This window comes from Hylaeus anthracinus, unplaced genomic scaffold (genome assembly GCF_026225885.1).
Source record: "Hylaeus anthracinus isolate JK02 unplaced genomic scaffold, UHH_iyHylAnth1.0_haploid 11997, whole genome shotgun sequence".
NCBI lineage: Eukaryota > Metazoa > Arthropoda > Insecta > Hymenoptera > Colletidae > Hylaeus > Hylaeus anthracinus.
The window spans coordinates 3,579,729-3,602,982 of NW_026534344.1; the positions used below are offsets into that span (position 1 = coordinate 3,579,729).

The following is a 23,254-nucleotide window of genomic DNA, read 5'->3' on the forward strand; positions in this document are numbered from 1 at the left end:
TACGATGATAACAAAAACATGTTTCTCGAGCACCTTTAGCGAATACGTTACGTTGCGTAATCATCGACGCACGGTGGGAACGAAACGGCTCTCGGCGATCAAAAACTTATAACTTTGGTGCTATTGTATTAGTATAAATCAATTTGACAGGGTGTCAAATATTCGTTTGAATCTCGTCTTTCCAAGTAAAGTTTTTTTAGAATCGTAGCGTTTTGCTCGGACGAATTTCGACTGACTTTGAATGAGCACCATGGCAAAAAGGCAGCAAATATAAAAAAAAACGAATCGCCACTACGTAAAACAGCAATCTGTCCTCTATCCATGTACGTAAACAATTTTTCCATTTTTCGGATTCATGAAAACCGATTTTTAATCGCGGAAAACCGTTTTGTCCCACTGTGCACAGTTAACGTAGACACCAACATGCATCCAAGTGTAGACCAATTCAGGGGATTTCGTTGATGATGTTGGAAATTCCCGCAACGAGATTAAAATTAACTAGATTTGTTCTGTACGACCCGGAGGAGTTAAGATCCACACTGCCAAGAGGTCTAGGGTAAACATCAAACTTAATTAATTCCACGATCGAAGGGCCATCGAAACGTACCCGCTCGAAACGTAGCTCGTATTTCATGTTTTCTTTACTTTGATTGTTTACGTTCTCGGTTGTTTGCGATCGCGTGCAACCCTTGCAACGAACGCGAGCGTTTTACAGTTTTACATCGCACGCGGAATCTCGCGTCTCGAGAAGGAATTCAGCCGCGTTTCTACCGGATTGTATATCACGTATCGACTTTGGAGCGTGTCCCAAGCGTTCCGCTTACGAAACGCTTGGCGCAATTCCCCGCGTAATCCGTCACGATATTCGAAGCGCTTTCTCGTCAGTCGACCGACGGCGGACGGCGTTTTAAGATATTACATTCGCGGTAACCCGACAGAAGGCGTACCGGGGGATACCGTACATGTATAAACGTCGCGCAAACTGTATCCACGGGCAAGGGAGCTCGGATACTCTAATTCTATAGAGTATCCCGGGGGACCGTGGCGAGGAAAATGGATTGCCAGGCTCCCGCCTCGTTCCTTATTCAAAATAATGTGAAGCATAGGTACCGTCGCGGTTCCTCCGGTCTGAAGGCCGCAGCTCCCACCAGGAAATTGCCATTCCGACGCTCCAGTTTCTGGTCTTAACGGGAACTTTTTGTTAATTAAACGTCGCACCGGGTTCGGATGGACAAAGACAGAGAGAAACAGAGAGAGGGAAAATTCGACGAGACAGGCCAACGTTCGCGTTCGAAGAGTTCCGCGAAACGTGGTCGAATAAGTAATTCCACGCCCGCTTTTATATCCTCGAACGAGCTACGAACGACGGAGCTGGAATTTTGTAAAAAAAAAAAACTGGCAAGATTAGTCGCGGATAATCTTACTTTGTCCGTCAACCGCGGTGGAAAGAATTTGCGAGAATTCGAAGGAGTACCTTTCCATGATTATAGCTCGTCCCGTTGATGAACTCACCGGAAGACGGATATCTAGGGCGGTTTCTTTGGTTCCTTTGGTTCCTTGGTCTAGAAGAAAGACAGGTTTTCATTCGGGACATCGCGACAGGCGTTCATCCACAGGCATTTCGCCCACATTTCAAATATACCGTTTACGCATAGGAAAGCGCGGGGAAAGGTAACAACCGAACGTTTCAACCGCGTATAATTAATTGAAAGCGTCGAATTTTCGTCGAGGGGGCGGCCGGACATTTTAGATTCACGCGTTTCACCGCAATTGCAAGTGTCATTTGCAATCTCGCCCCGGGAGCCGCGCGGGTTTTGCGGGATTCCGATTGTTCGACGGTAATCAACGGAACTGCGTTTCACCGAAGGAACGCTCGAGCGACGCGACGCTTGTTTGTCGTTCGTCGAAGGAACGCTGAAAATATCGATATCACTTTGTCACCGATACTCGAAGTATATAACTTCGAACGTTTTCCACTAACGCGTCGCGTTACTGTACGTGCACTTGTTTCATTTATTTCTCTGGTTAGAAACGAGCAAAATCGTGGACAAGAACATACTTTAACTTTCAAATTTTAACGTTACGGTGATAATATAGATGGAAACATCAGTTTCGAATGACATTTATTTACCAAAACAACACCCGTTGGTAACAAATGCGGTTCCTAAAATAAATTTAAGCGCTTTCCGTTGTCATTTATTTCGATCTCGTTTTGTCACGTCCCGTTACGATTCAACGAGTGTTTTCGTGAGGCAGCGCAACAACATTTTCCTACCAATTCTTAGTTTATATTCTACCGTTTCGTTGCGAAAAATGTGCAGTACGATTGTCGTTCGAAATAATCGTTGTCCGACACCGTGCGTACGTTCTCGTCGCATCCTTACGATCTCTCGTAGCAACCAGACTCTCGTCGATCGCGATCTGTAAAATTCGTTAGGACCCAATCGACGGGATATTTACTGCGATAGCTTTCGCCGCGGCCAACAAAAACTAGGGGTGGGGAGGGGGGGGGGGGAAGAAAAGTGGCTCGTGTGCGCATCGGATTGCATTACCTTGCTGGCAATTACTACGATTGGACGGCCAGGAACGATATTTCTTTTTGCCAGTGGACGAGCAAGTAATCGTATCTGCCGGCGAAATCCCGCATCGGGGATTCCGAGGCGCATCGTCGATTTTCCATTCTCCGAACCAATTGCCTCGGTACACGGAATTACGGGGATGCTTTGCATCCGTGGCGACCGGTTCACCTCGACTCGTGCGATTGATTTCCCGTAGAAACTCGGCGCGACGAACGATTATCCCCTGTCGATCGGTCTCGCGAGTCGCGATCATCCTACCAGCAAATCGTTTCGTGAAACCAGTCTCTGAGAGCAGTGATTCTACACGGGAGTGTAGAATCTCCCGTTCGCACATGTCGATGCCCGTTTCGACTTACGAATTACTTCACGTTACGAAAATAATTCGAGAGCCGAGGCTAGCTACTCGGACACGCGAAAGAAAATTTCTAGATCGATAATTGAACTACACCTAAATAGGATCACGAGCTAACAAGGTTGAGAACCGTTGTCTTAGGGGGTGCGAACACGTCTGACGTACGATGACGTCAAAGTAGACGGATCGATCGAGCGATTTATTGACACGGAGCGGAATTCTACGCACGGGAGCACGAGGAATTTAGTTGAAATTTGCAGACAAACTCGGGTATGAACACGGGATTGGATAGTTTGAAATATACGGGCAGGGTTATTAGGAAAGATACTTGTCGACAGGGATACGACGAGAGGATGTAAAGAAAACGAGCTAAATGGAAGTAATGGACGAAAGTTCTTGGGAATGTAAAGCGGTTCCGGAAACCAAACGTCTTGTAGAAACTTTTCTAAGAAAAGATCGAAAATCGATATAGGAACAAACGCTTTCCTTCTCTCACGTCTAAAAACGGAAGTACATGATTCTATAGAGATACTCATTTATCCGTTTTATATTTATTCGGTGGATCAACGACCGTATCTTAAATGGAGCGTCCGCGATCCATTTTGCGCGTACTACTTCAGCCGTCCGACGGACAATAGATCCTGACCGCGCGCGTGTCGACTCGAGGTAAAGGAATATCAGAAATAACAACTCGAAAGTACACCGTCTAATATATGCGACCAGGAGGGAAAAAAGAAAAACGGTCGCGGAACGGGCGATATATCACCGTGCGAAAAACACTCGTTTCCGCGACTTCTCGAGTTCGCCCGCGGAAAAACATTCGCGACGAACCAGCTCCTCGACCGACGATGGGAGAATAAAAACCGTCTGGTGTGCACGATACGGTCTTCGCGGCGAGTCGAATCGACACTCTGCGACCGCAAAGGGAGATAGCGCGGCAGAAAGAGAAATGAGAATCGAGAGCGGGAAAATTTTAACGACAACCGATGGATACAAATTTTTCCGAACATCTCTTAGGCCGTCCGCACACGAAGCTACTCGAAAGAAACGTAGTTGGTTGGTGACTGAAATCACAAACTGGTTACTTACTGGTTAGCGAGTCGTTCGCTCGTGTGCGGACAGCCTTACGTTTGTTTCCAGCTAGCTAGCCGGTAGCGATGCATCGATATTTTCATCTCACTTCGTCTACTGCTACGTCCAATGATCGGTATGGTCGACTAGCGAGGTCGAAAGAAGAACGGGCCGGACAGAAACTGCTGTTTCATCTCCGACTCCGCCAACTTGGCAAGACCGCCGTTCTGTTTGCTTCCTAATTACGAATGAGAGGGAGAGAATAAGACGCGCGAGTCCCGCGGAATGAGAGACGAAAGGTTTAGGGGATGGGAGAGGACGAGAAGTAAGGTAGCGTCGGAGAAGACGCCGCGAAGATGAAGAGAGACGGAGGAGACACGCTAGGAGTGAATTCAACTCTGGCGCTCGTAGAATTAAGATTCCATCGTGCAGTCGAGTTTTGTGTGTGCCTTGCAATTTCCTGGTTAACCCGACCGTTCCCTCAGACGGTGCTCGATCGTGCCATTTCTTTGCGCGCTCCTCAGTCTCGAGTGATTACGTCGACTCCGCGCCACGGTTCGAACTTGTCGCTCCTTTTCTTTGTGGCATTGCCCCTCGGAAGCAACCGCGAAGACGATACGCAGCAAATTTTTTATTCGTTCGTATATTAACTCTTATATTAGCCTGGGGGAGTCTAAATGAAAAATAAGCCTAAAAATAAGCTTGTTTGGCTTCTTGTTCTTGGGTATGGACGACGCGATATTTCACTGGTAGTATCGCGGGGCAACGTTGCTAGTAAAATTGTCTGTCCTAGATCGTTGCCAATTTCAATCTATAATCGTCGATAAAAGGCCACGCAGGAGTAGCGAAGCGAGATGACTCGCGTCCCGATTGATAGCGAAATTTCGCGATTCTCCGTGCTCTTCTTTTTGCCCCTCCGTTAGCGACGCAAATCGCTCGTAATTGTCCGACTTTAAAAACACAGCTCGTTCTAATAATTAGTGGACCGATCGGCTATCGATTTGAGGATAGTTGCCGTGGCACCCAACGTACGTATTCTCATGGTCGTGCGATTTTGCTTGCAACAACGTTCGCGGAACAACAGCGAGCTTTGGTATTCCCAAACCGTTGTCAAGATCACCCGCTAAATCCGATTTCGAGTCGTAACATTTATTTTCGTATATTTTAACATTTATAAGGCAAATTATGTGTCTTCCATCGTTGCGAGAGTTAAACCGCGCAATTTCTAGAAACGACCAACGAGTAAGAAAGTTTTTTTCAATCATCCTTCGTATCACCGCGCACTCCATGAAAATGAATAAATAAAATGCCGTAGCACGGTGTTTAATGGGTCGGGGGATCGCGGGGGGGGGGGGGGCGGGCCGCAAGAAGCAAGCAATTCGCGGCCGCTAACGTTAAATCAAAATTCAGTTGAACTAAATTGAAATTCTGCGGGAGTTACGATGCCGAGCGTCGACGTCGCGCCTGGAACGGATTCCGGCCGAAATAGCGCGTCAGACATTAACCAGTCCGTGAAACGCGTTTTCGTTGAACCACCGCCATAAAATACCATTTGCAGAGTTATTGTGTATAATTTTCGTTAATTCGATTGCGGAAGGTACCGCGCGAAACAACAACCCTCCGCTTCGCAAACCTCCGCGCTATTAGACAGAACCCTGCGTTAATTATCCGCGGTTGAATTTCTTCCTTAAGACTCGATCAAATATTAGCACGCAACTTTTGTTCGCTATTATACGTCTTCTACATATCCGATTTTTAAAACCGACTTGTTCTCGTCTAAATTATCCCGAGGCAGAGGTGAAAATTAGTTGCCGGCAGATTTCGAGTAATACGACGGAAGTAAGTTCCCGTTCCAGTTCCGACATTTTGTTTCGCGGTGCTATCGCGACGTGCGGTTTCGCGCTGTCGCGGAGATCCACGCGTCGAGCTTTGAACTAAATCCTGTGAAGATGACATGCAACGCTCGAGTTGCGAATTATCAAGCTCAGGGGAAACGTTACCGATGCTCGGTTCTGAATTTTCTGCGTCTAATTAGGTCAGTCGTGCTCTAAACATTTTGGTTTCACGTCATTAACTACGAGGATTAAGCTTGTTAAGCCCAAATCATCGTAGTATCTTCGTTGAGTGGTAACCGAGTGATTTTTGCTCCATCGGTTGCATCGTCATCGAGACGAAATTATTTCTAGACGCGATTTAAACGTTGGATGATGTTAATGCGCCTCGTCAGCCGTCGCGACGTCTTGACTCGCAGACGACTTCGTCAGGATGACCCTCGTATTATTTCGTCAGCTGAAAATATCCGCGAATCGCGCTCGTTTACGATACCCTGCGCCGAACGTACACCAGGACACGAGCTCTATCGACCCGGTCGAGGTGAAAATGTGTGAGCCCGTCGATACGTGTGTTTACAGTTTCCGTGTATCTAGTCTGTTTATATGCGCTCGGGCGTGTATGCGCGTCTAAGCGCATGTTTGTGCACGCCCGAACTTTCCGTGTGTACCTAAATGCGTTTACCAGACCTAACCCAGTCCGTCTCCTGTGTCGCTTCTTCCTAGTTTCCCTTGCTCTTTTTTCCACCCCGTGGCGGTACATACGCGTCACGTTGGAAGAGGATATCGCAGGGACCCGAGGGCCAGTTAAGGGTCGGATAAAAAAAGTAGCGAGGCAACGGGCGCGGTTCGTAGACTTAGTAGTGGCTACCCTCGAAATTCGCTGCGACTATCCAACTCCCTGGCGAAAAAACCTTTTAAAGGGGAAACTTTCACCTGCGAGGTAAACGAGAGCGGTCGGTGTGCTCTCGAGTACCGAAAAAAGCGCAACGTGCGCTACTTCTATTCGGTACGCGACTTTTCAGACGGATCGATTGAAATTCGTTTCTGAGTATCAACGAGGGGTTCCTATTCTGAACGTTTAAAGAATGAATTTCTTTTTCTCCGCGGATAGAACGATGGACTTAGCCCGTTAGGCTTTCAGTTCGAACGCAGAGCTCGCAACTATAATTTCTTTGAGCAATTTCGCGAATATCGTCTTCCGGTTTCCTGGATATCCTGATCCCGACTCCTTCGTGTATTTTAGTCTGGATGGAAGACTTGGACGTAGGGAGTTGCGGTAAGGAACAGCGGAAGTCCTTGACCGAATTGCCGTGTTCGGGCAAATCAATCGTGTTAAGTGCTCGTACGGCAATCCAGCTAATTTCGTACGATCCAATCGGGAATCTCGAAGCTTGTTCGGAGCTGCGGGACTCCCGTGTCCGGAGAACAGTTGGTCGAAGGCAAAGGGTGTCCTTAATCGAGTCTCGGATGTACCTACGCTGGATTCGCTCGGCCTTTCGTAGCCCTATTTATTCCGAGCAATTTCTGCTGCGACCTGTTGTCCGAGTTTTACGTTTATTTTATTCGAATACGCGGACGTTCCGACGCGTCGTTTGGCGAGATTCGGAAGTATGAAGCGTCGAATGGGTAGATTCGACATAAATACAAAGTGCAGCGTGAGCGTAATTAATCAAACGATAACCCCGCCCCTCGCCATCCGAAACGTTCGCCCACTACCAGTCCCAACGGTCTTGTTAATTTCGCTGATTAATGGAATATTCACGGTTCGCGCACCAGTTCATCGGCGAACGATAAGTACGACGAACGACGACGTCCGCTTGACGTTCCTCAGGCGCGTGCAGAAAGTCCACGGCGTGCTGATCACCTTCGCTATTAAGATATTGCCTCGGCAATCCATCTAATTTTCCGGTGATCGATGTTGGGAGTCAACGGTTTTGGAAATCGCGAGCCCCGTAGGACTGCGTAAAATTCTGATGGCCAAAAAGTTTGAAGGGGGAGGGAAAGGGGCGAGCGATTAATCACGCTCAAATTTTGCCGTGGAAAGCAAGAGCGTTTAAAACTACGAATAAGTTAACGTACATAGTGTTACGAGAGACTCTAACTCGTAGATAATGCATTGGGCTCGAGATAGTGCATTAATTTTCAAACTTGTAACAATCGTGAAGTTTATTACTGTATTATTGATATGTTCCGCCTGTCGTGCTATTATCGTTATACAATGATATTATTTTATATCCTCGAGGGATACTGTCCCAAGATAATCAATCTATCTATCCGTCTTGTTGCGTATAGAGACAGCGACAGTTTGATGGATGAAGCTCGAACGGTTGCTCACCGACTCCTCTACATTTCCACTTAATGAAATAAAGGTCATGTTTCGGAGCTGACGAGGATTCCAGAGATGTTAAACGACGCAACGATATACCTTGTAGATTGTAATAGTAGCGTGAACGCGTGCGACCAGACTGGCGCAAGTAGTATATGCCGGTGCTTGGTCAGACACGCGTAGCGCACATTTGCAAACTAGATACTTTATTATGTATACGAATATATTATATCCAATCACTGACTTAAAAGGGCCTCTGTAAACGTAAATCCAACACTGCTTGTACGTACACTTTGTATCGTATAATTTACAAGATTATGGAAAGTTTGCAAAGACGAAGTAACGTAAAGTCGTATTACCGAAGCTATTAAATTGTTTTGTCAAGAGTATCGGTCATTGAAAATATTAAGAGACTTCCGTATACCGTTTCAACGTTAAATTTTCCTCTCTCCGATTCCCTCTTGACAGCGAATCCGCTTAAAATTCAAACGTACACTCGACGCGTAATTTCGAGGCATTTTGAACTCAAATCGGAAGGTTGAGAGCGAAAGGGAGCGAAGTCGTTGGTGAGATTCCTGTGCCGGCGGCTCGAGCACGCGCTCTGCTCGAGCTAATGACGTTTAGCATGACGCGAAGAGCCAGGGAACGGGGATCGAGGAACAACGCGGCGCGTAAGAGCGCGAGGTAGAAGCAGCGAGTGTCGTTTCTAATTAAATAATCCGCGCGAAATTACGAACGTTCGGCCAACCAGTTAGATGCGCTACTTCGAATGCTCGTAGTGGTTAGAAACCGTGCCCGTCACGATTAATCTAGTTAGGAACGAATGTTTCTGCATTGAATTCCGTGTCTAAATTTTATATTGCGAAGAATTAGTGGTAGTTCGTGCCGAGCTTTGTAAAATTTCCATGCTAACCTGAAAATCGTTTTCCGATATTTGTTAATATTTTATCGGTCCCTCGTTTCAAACGCGAATAATTCTACGTGTAACTGACGAATACATCCAAACTCGCGTGTCTAAATAACGAGTAGAAGAGGCTATCAGTGTCCTGTAAATAGAGGGGCAAAGTAAAGTAAAGTTACTTCGAGTTACTTAAATCCCGTTCGAGCGTGCACGGGCGGTGCCCCACTTTGAGTACTGGGTGCCGATGACCTCTCAAAGCTGAAGTTGGTGAATTTAATCGTCGTTGTTCGGTAAGATCGCGAAGAACCGAGAGCGTAGTAAAGTTCCCAAGCCCCGTTCTTGGTTCGCTCAGCCAGCCGTCGGCTGTGTACAGACACGAGACGGCGGGTATACGCTCGCCGAGTGCTCGCCGACACGTCTGTTTGTTCGTCGGTTCTCTCCGCTTCCCGTTGGAAGTTGGTTGCTTTAATTGAGTCACTTGTGTATCGCGCAAGGCGTTTTACGTACGCAGGCGAACGAGGTAGTCTGGAAAGTTTCTGTCGCAGTAAGTCTCCGGCCCGGAGGCGTTTCCTGCGAGACATCGCGGTTCAAAGGGACCGTTGACGACCAAGTGCTTCGACTGTTATTTTTTTACCCCTAACGTCGACCAAACCTCCGGCAAACTTTGCCCTCCTTCAAAACGCTTCTCGTTCTTTCGACATCGAGCTCGAACGTCGGGAACCCGTTCGTCGGACCGATTGCGACGAACGACGGACGGATCAGAGTTCCATCAGGGTCCGCCTTATAACGGGTAAGATTCGCTTTGGTCGGTTGGATACGTTTTCTCGTTCCGTTAAAGGCAATTTCTTGTCTCGTATTTAATTGCACGTGTACCAGCATCGTCGTGGATTGCTAACGAGTAGGTAAATATAATTCGAATTATAACTCTTTGAGGTACCGTGTCGCAGCTGTTCCGATAAAAGCGAGAGGCCGCGAGCGTTGGAAGACCGATCTCTCGAGGCTAGTCTTTATTAATAATACTTGCGCGTTAACTCGACGTTCGCGCGTTTTTACTCCAAACACTTGGCGGCCACTTGGAGCGTTTGTCACCGGGGTGGTGATTATCGATGAAAGTGCTCGAGCCACATTAGCCGGTTACGTGGCTCCGGCTTCACGGTTAAGCTGGCTTCAACGCGCGCGTAACGATTTCAACGCGCGCGAGTCGGTTTAATTGTGGCGCCCCGCTACGGGAAAAGTTCCTCCGGGCAGAAAGACTTTTTCTTTTTCCGCTTCGAATTTTTCCGTGCAGAAGGCGCGAAAATTGCTACAAAGGGCCCTCGACGTCGTTTCCTTTCTTTCTTTTCTCGTCACTCCTCTTCTTCCCCGACGCCGTTTCGCTCGCTCTCTCTTACTTCGGCGACCGACTAACAATCGAAAGTCGTTCCACTTCTCGCGAGCAATTTAAAGCCCGGATTATAATTAAAGGTAGCTGAAAGGGCCACTCGTTTCATTGGTCTCCCGGGTCTACTTTCGTTCGCGTTAGAACACGGAAAAGGTCAATGCTTGACTCATCTCCATCGGATGAAAGCTCCGCCGAGGTTACGTTCTCCGCATTTTTCCCTTTGTTTTACCTTGTTCCGCGGTCCCGATAGAACCGTGAATCGTAATTCGACACCTGGACGGTCTCTTTTTACGCGGCTGATTTCTGCTCGCAACGTTTGACCTCGTTAGTTTGCATTCGCCTCGAGAGAACCTTTGTCGGAGCTAGTTTTAAGGCTTGTAATCATCCCGAGCAACCGAAAAACGGATTCGTAAATTACTAAAAATATTCCTATTTTATTTTAACGACGGCGAGACACACCAGGGAATTCAAAAGCGCTGCAGACAATAAATATGGAATCACTATTGCTCGGAGAGAATGTAGCAATTTTTAATATATCCCTTTTTTGATGGCGATCAACAATGGACACAACGAATGACAAGGCATTATTTTTTTAAATGTTGTTTCTGATATTAACAGAGGAATGTCGTGCCATTTTATTACGAAATGAATTTGTCCATTCGAAGCTAAATTAATTTGCCATCGTCCCGCGAACCTTTTTAACGTCGAATTAGAGGTATCCTCTATTCGAATGTCTCGCGAAGGGAACAAAGCGTGCCGAAATAAAAGGGAAAAGCTACCGTAAAAAAAAAAAGAGAAAGAATAGAAAGGGAGAAAAACAAAGGCGAAACGCCGATAGCATCGATAGAAGCGGGGCTGGTAACGAAGTTTACCGATGTCTCTTTGCACGGTACAGCTTAAAACGCCAAGTTTCCATATCGTCCAACGAGCGGGATTCGCGCAGGGAGTTTTACGATGGCGATAAAATTACACGACCAAAGCCCTCGGAACGGAAGAGATCGGTTAAATTACGTTCCCGGACGCCTTTCATAAACCTGGCGAAACTTTTAATACACATCCTGTAGGCGCGCTTTATATATCACGCCCGTCCGATTGTTCCGCGAAAAGCTCGCCGATCCACGTCCATTTATCTCCGCCCATCCACTCCGCGCATCGTTGTCCTATTTTTTATTTTCCATGCGATCGATCGGGATAATTTTGTTTTTCAGCTCGCGGGATGCTTGCGATTGTAACGTAACAGGTCGTCCGGATTACAAAGAGGCGAAACAAAACTCTTCGGGTTTGAGGTTCTCCGTGGAATAAGAATATTACTCACGGGCCTCGGGTTATTTAGAGTTCGACGAACGTAAACGAATTAAAAATTACGATATCGTTACAAATATTAAAGTTCTCTTACAATTAGATCGCAATATATCCGCAGCGTGTCAAGCGTGATTATGGTGGAAATGTAGCGGACGGACGGATTGAATAAAACGAGATCTCTCTCTCTCTCGTCGGCAACTGGAAATTCGTTTAACAACTTACTAAAATACGCTAAAACATAACTTCTAGAGTCTCGGTCGCTTGTAAACTCTTTAACTCTCTCAGTCGGTGACTCCCTTAATCTCTGGCAAACTCTCCTCCAGCGACTCGGTCTCTGATTGACTCTCCGACGGTTGTTCCGACGCGCGTACCACAGTTTAAGCGAATTTCGTGAGTCCGTGTGATCCGTTTCCGTGTGGTTGCGGCTACACGTGTGTTCCGTTCTTGAACGGATCTGTTCGCGAACGCTGCGAACGGAAAGTTTGTATTCAGAGTTGTTTGTAGTTTTGAATCTGAACACCGTCCATTGCGAACGATAATTTTCGTTTCAAAGCATTTAAAAAGGACATTTCTTAACTCACCGGAACCGCGTCGTGATTCGTGCATCCTCCCACGATTTCCGTTTAAGACGTTTAGGGAATATATCGTCGCAGGAAGCTCGTTAAAACGTCCGGTGCGTTTGCGCTGCAAACGAGTATTTTTAAGCGAAGTCACGGCGCGAGTCATACGTCGCTCGTGCATTATTCTTACGCCGCGGGAAAGCCGCTTTATCAATGCTGTTTACACGGCAAATTTACCACGGAACAATTATAACGCAATTCCGTCGAGGGAAATATGCTCGGCCCGTGCGGAAAGCCGGCCACGGCTAGGCGAGAGCATTTCGCTGTCCACGCTTTTGCTCTCGGAACGCATTTGCATCCATAAGCGGACCAGTCCGTGCATATAAAGCAACCGCGACTGGCCAAGAATACCAACGCAACGGAATGCGTTCATTCCGTAAGATCCAATCTTTCACCCTGTACCGATTACCCGAACCCGGTCCGCCGAGCTCCGGTTTTATCCGCTTATCGAAATTCCCTCGCGTTTTGTCGCGACGTTTTGTATCTCCGTTGCGTCTAGTTACCGAGTTGTCCAGCAGACGGTATCGTATGCTTATTAATGGATCGTAGATTACACCTCTGATCTCCAGCGGTGTTGAGAGTGTTTTGCTCTGGATTATTTTTTATCGTTGGAATTTAACCTGAACGTAGACGTGTTGGACAACATCCGATCGGGATTTGTTCCGTAGCGCGGCTACTGAAAATAAAGAAAGAGCGGCGAACATTCGTCTCAGTGAATTCGATACGAGCGCTCGTAAAACGGTGACCATCGAGCCGGTTGCTCGAGATCCAGATAGAAAAATAAATACGCGAGGCAAGTGGAAAACGGAAAATAAGATCAATATCGCAACACGACCGAGCATTTGTTCGATAATGAACCGTTCCCAGGACGGCCCGAGTAAATCGTCGTACGGGGATCGTACGTACCGTCCGCGTGACAAACGACAGACCTTCGGTTCCTTTCCAACCCCTTGCGCGCGTGCTTTATTCCCTTCGCGGAGGTTTACCGCGTACCCACGACCGTACGATTCGCCCTCCTGGGCACAAGATGGCTCGTTAAGCAAAGAAACCGATCCTCAGGGTTTCCGCGATGGTCACACTTACCGAGTGTACCATACAGAGAAGAAGCGAACGATGTACAACGGAACGAGCGACGCGTTTAATTCGAACGTTATCCGTTTAGTCGCGACACTTTGTGTTCGTTGCGCAAACGGTTCGCAGATCTCGAGAAAATACGTGCCTAATCTGCTTTGATATTTTCAGAATATCAGAAAAATCGCGGACAGCGTACGGCCGCGGAAGAGACAAAATAAATAGGAATAATATTTACGTTGCGGGAGTAGACGGACGAAAGCCGGGAACTCTCGACCGCGACTTAACTCGAAACAATATATCGGCCACTGGCGAGCTAGGAGTAAATATTTCTCCGAGTGTATGGCAAACACCACCGGATACGCTACGAGTATAGGGGGTGGTTTATTAGAAACAGGACACATTCAACGCGTTCGCTATTTTAAATAACACGTAAAATAATACGTTGCAATTATTATATATACGAGACGTTACTTACGAGCCAACGAAGGTCGGAAATGGATCGCTCGCTGGTAACTCAGAATGGCTTCATCGTAATTTTTTCTGCCTTGCTGTAAAATTCCCCTGAAACAGAAAATTCCGGAACAATTATCATTACTGGAAATATACGATTTTTGTTGTTAATACATCCCACTTCGGTTTGTAATTAAATGTATTAGTTTGCGAAATTTTGATTGCACGGAACGGTTTCATATATTTTCCAATCAAATATTTTACTCGCTGCTTACCAAAGCGATACACGATAACCTCTGAACAGGAAATAAATTTTATTTGAATATATATTTTGAACTTGTGTTTTAATCAATTGCATTTGTCTGGAAATTTGTCAATAAATCGAATGATTTCAAATATCGTACTTCTATTTGAAATATTTCATTAGTTTCGTACCGAATGGGTACGCCAAAATCAATATTGAGAATAATTGGCGAACCCGCGCGAGTATCCTTGCGATTTCTTTAGCGACACCTGAACGATATATTAGTTCTTTCATTAATTTAAGATACCTTTCGAAATAATCGGGTCACGGTGTCTCTTCTCGACCCGCGATTTCGAGTCCATCGCGCCCCCTACATTCCACGTGTTTCCATCGATAACGATCACCCGCATCCCGGACCCGTCGAACGATTAATCTTCCTTCGAGCAATGTCACTTTCAGAAACGATAAAAATATTACTTGTCAAGCGATGACTTATCGCGCAAAAGTCGACCGGTGTAACGACGATCGAGCGAGGCTAGCGGAGGGGAGGGGACGAGGCCGCCAATAAACGAACTTTATAACACTTACACGTGATACTGCGCGACACATATTTTAGGCAAAAAAAATTCATTCTAACGGTCCAATTCTGCCCCTCACTCAACCCTCCTCGACGGGTGATTAATCTCTGTTCAAGCGTTGTCATACGAGGGGCGATGAAAACATCACTTGTCGGAGAGGATGATTTAGCGGGCTAGTGCGAGACTTGGCGCGTTTATAGCTGATACTTTTGGCCAGGATTGGCGTCGAAAGTAGAACGTTGGAGGTTTGCGGCGGCGGGGATACGATCAGCGCCGTATTAAGATTACACGGAGCTCTGGGAGCTACAGGTACCGCAAAGCCCCGGATGATATTTTCAAAAGGAAAACAAAGTTAAAGAAAACCGAGTCGTACGTTTCCAAGTAAAACCGTAAATTGTTTACCGTATGGTATTCGACATCGGACGTTTCACGCTTGTGCTCGAGTTTCATCGAATAGCTTCGAATTACTCTTTGGAGACCCTTGGGATGTAGCCTCCGAAGCTTATGGTTTAATTCAGCCCTGAGCGGGACATCGCTCGCAGTTATTTTGCTTCGATCCCGCGATCTACTACTTTTTCTTGTTCTTCGGTCAAAGTCGAAGGGACACGCGAAAGCTCGCGAGATTCTCCACGATCGATCGATCATGCCACCAAATCGAGTACGTCGGGTACGGTTGACTTTAGAGTGTGGAAAAAACGAGACGGGGCGGTGGTATAGAGCAGTCGTGCCTGACTCGCGAGGAATCGATAATTCATAGCTTCGCGGCCGCCCGTCGTCAACTTTTTAAGATCGATCCTCGTCACTGATGCTATCGTTACAATAATCAATTATTATCCGAACAATCGGTGTCATGAATTTCATGGTACCGACACGCTGTATCCGGTGCTCCGAGTTTACGAGGAGGGTGCGAAGCGGACTATCTCCCGTAATCTCTCCCTCAAGGCTGCTTCAAACTCCGTACGCTGCAGCGGTTGGTTAAACAATGAACTTACGTAGGGAACCTCCTCGCTCGCCGTTCCGAGACAAGTCGAACAAACGAACGCGACCCGCGTACAATTTGCCGTGAAATATGTATACCCGCGTGAAGCGTTCGCCGAGCATCGAATCGATAATGAAAATTTCGTCTCTGGGGTTGATACGCCGCGCCAACAATTGCGGAGCGGTTTCATGGTCGAATAATCGCGAGAATGGGATGTACAAATACCGTGTCTGATCATTACGCGCTGTTTCTACTGGCGGCGGCGCTCGAAAGACTCGAGGCTGACGATGGCCCGATATCGCCCTATGTAACCGATCGCACCTTATTAAAAATTCGTAATGTCAACGGGAAACAACGTCCTTCTCAAGCGTGAAAAGATTACTTACCCCCTGGGCTCAGAATTGGCGCGCAACAACTCCGTTCATCGAGTTTAGGCAATACGCTGAACGCGGCGAGCTTTCCGGTTATCCCTATTTCATCGTAGCAACACCTAAACGGACAGATATTCCGCCTCGCTCAACAAAACGCTGTTCTCACCCACCACCCTCCCTCCTTTTTGCGCCTCGTTTTTCAGAATTCGCTGCCTTTTGTCGCGCCACGTTATCTCCCCTTCCGCTTTTCGGCGTGTCGAGGACCGCGGACGCGGATAAAATTTTCGACGAACGACGGCAGTCCACCGCCGGGAATATTCGAGTCTCGCTTTGTCATCGAAACTGGTGCGAGCACAAAGCCGGCCGCGCGGTCGTTGCGAAATGTCGTTAGATACCGAGCGCGACCGCCCGTTACAACCAACGACGCCTCGAATAATCCCCGGCGAGTGTCCGAACAATGCTCGAACGATGTTTTTACATTCGCGATCGGGACGTTTGTTTATCCACACGGCCCTTCGCGCTACCCTCTTCACGCGTCATCGACTCGTGACGCGAACTGTTCAAAATAAGAGCGACCCGATACACGCGAATGAATCGAAGTGCGGGGGACGGCTCGACCCGGTTGACCGTGCGCGAAACAGATTTCCCGAAATAACGAGAACAATGGGGTCTTTGTGAGATTGAAATTGTTCGGAATGCATCGGTCGAATGTTGCGCGCGACAAAACGTTCCGAAATCTCCGCGCGTTGTTAAACGGACACCCAAGGTAATATTTTACCACCGTCGAGAAAGGGACATTTCGATTTTCGTTAGAAATTAAATTACGTTTTTACAGAAGCAAATAGTGACGCGTCGATAATTCCACCCAAAAATTTGGAAATTTTCAGAAGCGTTAGTTCGCGCAACGTCGATAACAGACTTATTCGATCAACGCTCGGAATTGGTATCGAAGATTGGATCGATTACACCGTGTATACCTGGTTTATTTTTTCACGATCATCGGAAAGTCCGTCTCCGACAATTGTTTCCCAAGTGAAACTTGACGAACCATTAAAGCGATAGCCTGTTGTCCCCAATCTGCCAAGAAGAATACCGCATCGGAAACGAAAGAGAGTTACACGTGTTTGTCTCGTATCCGTTATCGCGGCCGCTGCTGTCGCGCGACTCGCTAATCTATTACCGTCGAGAGGTGATACTTTCGAGACGACGGCCGCTGACGGTCGCTAATGCGATTGGCGTCGTTTTACGAACCGGGAAAAATTCGTTCGGTTCAACGCCGATGGAACAAGCAAACCGAGCATGCGAACTAAATAAAATATCACCTCGTCGTCGATAACAGCTCGTTAATATTTGATCGCGAAACATTACGCGGTCGGTCGCGATAAACCACCGCCGGCTTATGGAATTCGATGCGCCATTGTCCGATGATGACAAGTATTATAGCTGGAGTAAAAAGTCTCTGTAAAGACACGCAACGCGATTTATCGTGGTTACGAATCTGACTAGCGACGTTCGATATTACCAAAGTTCTCGAATCACCGTCCTGAGAATAGTGACCCGTCGTTAGCGGAACGACGAGTAAAGTTGAACGGGTTGTACGAGAAAACGAGTGCGAATTAATAGACTCTATTTCAGATCGAAGCGTCGTCGAATAGAAATCCCGATAAAGACCAACGATCACGGTTTATCGCGATAACGAGTCTGACTAGGGACGATCCGACGCTACTGCACACATCTAGCCAGGATCCAGCGAATGGCAGTCGATAACTCGTACGTCCGCGTCGCATTGTTCGTTACGAATATCTGATGTATCTATAATTATCGCTGCCGGATATTGCGCAGAGTGTCCGATAATAACGGCCCCAGTAATGGGTGCTCGGTAATAAGCTCTCGCGGTATTGAAATTACTCGATGCTCGATACGAACCTGTATCGAGCGATTCGCGTAATGGACACACTTGTAAAAAATTCTCAGATAAAAATGGAGCGGTTCGAAAAACGATCGTCTAGCTTTTTTCGAATTCTTAACAAACCTATGTAGTTGAACTTGTCGCGACAGAAAAATCAGTCACGCCCGAGAGAGACAAAAGTACATAGAAATATATGAAGAAGCAGTAAATACGGCAACGCAAGGTGAATGGAACTCGACTCGGACTCTTCCGAGAAAATCGACGAATTCCTCAGATCTCGGTAATCCCATCGACTATCGACTATAGAGCGACGAAATCAATTTGGGCGAGGTGAGCGCCGCGACGCTCGACCATGCTGACCATTCACAGGAGATGGCGCCCCGTTGATGAGCGTCATCGGCATTGTCGTTGCCGTCACTGTCGGCGTCGGGCTCGCCATCGCTGTCACCGTTGCTTCATCGAGCACGAGGCTATTGTCGTCGACGTCGTCCTCCTCGAACGTCGTTGCGGTCGTATCGGCGGTCGACGGCCGTTCGACCGGCAACATCGTCGACGAAGCCCCCTGCCCCTCTGAATGCTAGCTCCAGGACGCCCAACCGCTGGTCCTTTTGCCCTTTCCGCTCGTTACGTCGCGTCGTTCGCGCTCCAGCGATAGATTGACGGCTCGTGAGAGGAGCCGCTTCGTTCGACGACGTCCGATAATTGGACCTTTTCAACACTTTAACGTCCCGATCGAAATCTAACGGTAGACTATTCACGATCCGAAGCGCATCCTTAACAATTTCCTTGCGTTCCGAGCAACGCTAATCGAATTGCGTGTATCGCTGATCCGAAAAGTTCGACTGTAGTTCGAATTAAAGTTCGCGCGAAGAGCTCCAGAGCTAGTTCCAGAGTTCGCGAACGGTTCGGCACAAATTGATGTACGACACTCGCTGCCTTTCTCGATTCGGTCGCGAGAATCACATTTCCTGCGCGGTTTCGCGCCATAACTTACAGCGCGGACAGCGTCGGCGTCGGCGTCGAACGAATTTACACCATCCAAACGCTTGGCACGCGTTGCGTCGGTGAACGGCGTCCTTTCAAACGTTGTCTTTTTTTGCTTCGCAGACGTCCACAAAAACAGAGATTCAAGCGCGTCGAGTGAATGCAGCCGAGAACTCTCGTAGCCGATAAATTTTCTATACCCTGGATTTTCTGGTTTCTCTCGTTTGGCGCGCGCACGTCCGCGGGAGAAGGTACGCGCTCGCGGTAAAATAAATTCTCAGATCTTACGGGTTAGCGCAGTCGAAGCTTGGACGTAACGTAAAAATGGCTCCTGGAGAGTCGAGCGACCAGAACCTGCGAGAAGGGCCGCGTACCATACATATACATGTATGTATATGGGCCGATCGACCAATTCCGCAGGTCGATAAAAAAAAAAACGTGCTTCGCTCGTGGGAGGTATTATCCGTTTTGAATACCGGTAAATTGGGATTCCCCTGGAAAGCGAACGGCGCGGAAAAAGAAGCTCGAAGGAGCCGATAAGGACGATGGCCCTCGACGTATATGGTCGTCGATACGTCGCGTCGTCGCGGTTCGCGTTTTTCAGCACGTTCCGGAACGGCTCAGCGTTACTCGGTGCTCCCTCCAACGAAATACTTGGCAATCTTCCTGCTCGAGAGCCTCCGGAATTCCGAGCAGGATAAACGAGAGTGTTACGCATTGCGTGGACAACGCATCGCTAGTTTCGGGATGTTCAGGATTACAGTGATTATTAAATTGCCAGCGCGAAAAGTGATTCTATTTACAACATTGCACGCGGAGAAGAAATTAGTCGGTGTGTAAAATGCATGCTCGCGAAGAGAACTCTCGTTGTACGATGTCCCATTAGAAAGCAATCTCGCGTCCTAGAAAATGAAAAACTTTACCCTTGGATCGATCATTGTGCCGGGGAGCAAATTAATCAGGCCATTCGTTACAGCTGTCATTTACACGTTTCGTTGCAAGTGTGCGCCGACACGCGGATCCCACTCGAGCTCGCTTCGTCGAGCGGGAAGCGTTAAAAACCGTACGCGCGGCCGAAAAGAGGGAGCAAAGCGTTCCGTTCGATCGCGTCGTGTCAATCGGCTCGCGCGTCGACGTCGCTGATGGATCTACCGGCGCGATCGACGGCATTCATCGTCCGTCTTTTTCCCGTTATTTTATTTTATGTTCCTGTTAACGGGTACTTTTATCGAGATGCTAGAAATCGCGCGAATTTTGGTCACGCGCGATAACCAACAATTTATTGAACCACCGAGACCGTTCGCGGTCGTCCGTTGCCGACGTTTTTCGATCGATCGACGAAATTCCGCATACCGCGGAATAAAATCATGAAAGAGCTTATCTTCTTTACCTTTTATTGAGATGTATCTATAAATGATCGTTACTGAGCCGTTTCTTTCTCGATTGCAAATATATTCAATAATCGTTTTCTACGTAGCGCGAGGACAGACACGAGAGACAAACAAAACCGGAATACGATATTCACGAACGATACACGTACGGCATATATCCGCATCGAGTTTGGTGTTCGAAGCCAGCGTGACCTTGCTCGCCCATCCGATTTTCGTGGCACAAAAAGGGTTCGGTAAATTCACGCGCAACGTTACAGCGTGATATTTGCACGCATTGCGCGAGCCTGGATCATCTCGTGCGGTGCTCCATTCGGTGTTATTCGAATAGCGCGGCCAGGCATGCATTCACCTACGCGTCTTCATCCGCCTTTGTATTCGCATGCGTTCACCCACACACCCGTAAACGCGCATGCGGAAGCGTATTATCGCGAAACGTTCAGGAGGCAACGGTATACGAGCGCTAATGCGTCGTCCTCGCTTCGATTCGTAGCGAAGAGAGCCGCGACAGCTCTCTGTCGATTCTCCGTCGAGGCTCGCTGGCTCGGTTCTACCTGCAGCTGCAGCTGCAGCCGCAGCTGTCGGTCGACTCGGTGCATCGATCGGTTCCGACGAGCGTGAATCGCGTTTCCCAGCGAGTACCGCAACCACAATTGCAATCCTTCCCTCCCTCCCTCCACCCTGCCCTCTGTCGTTGTCCTTCCTCCATCTACCCACGCTTCTCTGGCTCCGGTTTATCCCTTTCCCTCAATTATTTCTTGCAGCCAGCTTTCGCGGACCTCCGAGTTTCGCTCTGCGCTCCTTCCATTTTATTCGCCCTCTTTTTTTTTTAACCCCATCCCCGCGCGGTTCCATCTGTTTCTACTTTTTCGCCAACCTCACTGTCCACCCCGCCGAATTCCGGGCGTCCTCGATCTCGCATGCTTCGCGCAACTCCAGACTTTTTGCAACCACGCGGCCGCTGGAAGATCACCAAACGTTGCGTGGTTTCGAATTAGCTCCGTTTTCCGCGTTGCGGGGGATTCTTGCGTTCCAACGGCCGACGTCGCAATGTTCGGAACGAAGACACGCAGGATTTCGAAAATACTCGGAATCTAACCAGACGTCGCGCGACATCTAAAAGTCGAGATTTTCAACCGTTTTATTATTCTCAGACGCAAGGATGATCCTTGAAATCATCCGGTTGATTGTTGAGAATAGTCGTCGCATCTTCGGAATCGGTGAAAGCTGTCCATTTACGCGGGGCGGAGTCAAAGGCGAAACTTGAAAGTACTCGATGGATTTATTCGCCGCGAGATCGGTCGATCTGAAGGGAAAGTTTTTCGTCGACCGTTGAAATAGTCGCAGGGACACGGTTCGCGAGCTGTTTACAAGAGGGGCTTGGTGCTCGCGGCGATTGTCTTCGAGAATGTTGCCAGTTTCACCGAACTCGACGGCGGGTCCCGTCGACGGACAGCGACGAAAAAGTACGCCCGCCGTAATCGCAGTTGAGACGGAAGAAAAGGCGAAGAAGAACGACGCCAGGAGAAAAGAGCAGCGTCGATCTGGGAAATATATTCGACTGTTTTGAAGCCGTTAACGTACCTGCTTACGTTTATGCAGCCCTTCGCCCGACCACCCTCCGGGCTCGCCTCTTTCTTGTTTTCGTCGCTTATTGGCCAAGTTTTCAGACGGGGGTATCGCATCGGGGGCGCCTCGAAGTTTACGGAGTTCCTTGTCGTTTGCAAAGTAAATCGTGCGCGTTTCGGACCCTTCGCTCCTCTCGTACACCCTTTCTTTCGCGAGCTATTGTTCCGTCGCCTGGCTTCTATACCGATATCGCTAAAATGTGGTATAATAAACTCGAGTATCTGGACCTGTTTACGTTAGACGTACAAAGCTAAAGAAAAAGGAGGAAATACGAAAGCATCGAAAGATTATGGGTGGCCTTATTTCAAAGTCCAAGGGCAGATCGGTGAGAATTCTCGTTGGAAGTCGAGCATGAGAAGCACACCGCGTTGAAAGGGCACCGTCGAGATATGTAGGCTCGAGAGACGGTCGCTTCGATGCTTCCTGCGATCGTTGCTGGGTCGGATTCAATTTCGCTCGGCCGGCTGAAACCGAATTGGCTAGCCTGTCGGTCTGAAAATTATGCTCGCCGCATGGTCGACCTATCTCCACCGCGTATTGTGCCAGCTCGCCCGCGCTCGAGACGTTCGAGTGCGATTATCCGACGCCAACCGTGAACCCGGATGCCTGTTTCGACGTCGAAGGTTCTAGATTCTGGCTCCGAAGGCGGAACGGTGTTTCGTCGTGTGGATGCTTGGTGTCGTCGAATTTCTCGTTACGCGATTCAGAACGTAGACTTTGCGAAGAGGGTTTCGAACGGAATTTTCGACGGAAAAAAATTTGCAGACCAAGTATCGATGTGTAGCAATTCTTAATGCGCTCTTTTTTCGTCTGGCAGCAAAGTTTTCAATAAAAAGGACAAAAGCGCAAGGATGAAAAACGTGCCGCGAAGTCACCTCGAAGTCCGACGATGGTCATTAATTACTTTTCGCCACGTTTTGCCGCGAGTCGTCCTTGACGCGAGTCCCAGACTCGCCTCGATTCCGCTCACGTTCTCCGCATCGCTTACGGTCGCTCTCGTGGCACCTTCGTACACGTACACGGCGCTCGCACACCGATACAAAGTAAGACCCAATTTCATTCGCGTGTTCGGACTCGAATTACCTTCCGACTCCCGGTGGAATACCAGTTAATAACGACTTCGGTGGACGGACGGACGAGCGAGATGGGGAGAGGGGTGCAGGCACGCGGATCAGTCTGACCCGAACGACGAATAAGCTAACGAGAGAGAGAGAGAGAGAGAGAGAGGGAGAGAGAGAGAGAGAGAGAGAGAGAGAGAGAGAGAGAGAGAGAGAGAGAGAGAGA

The 23,254-nt window shown here is 48.1% G+C and overlaps 1 protein-coding gene across 3 annotated transcripts in view; it reads right to left on the bottom strand.

Moving 5' to 3' along the window:
* LOC128889391 (protein O-mannosyl-transferase TMTC2) overlaps positions 1–23,254 on the bottom strand; it is a 157,842-nt gene that overhangs the window by 27,204 nt on the left and 107,384 nt on the right. For all 3 annotated transcript variants that reach the window (XM_054146982.1, XM_054146979.1, XM_054146981.1), the window contains exon 6: positions 13,914–13,999. In XM_054146982.1, coding sequence (XP_054002957.1) covers positions 13,914–13,999 — 86 coding nt within the window. The remainder of the gene's footprint in view (positions 1–13,913; positions 14,000–23,254) is intronic.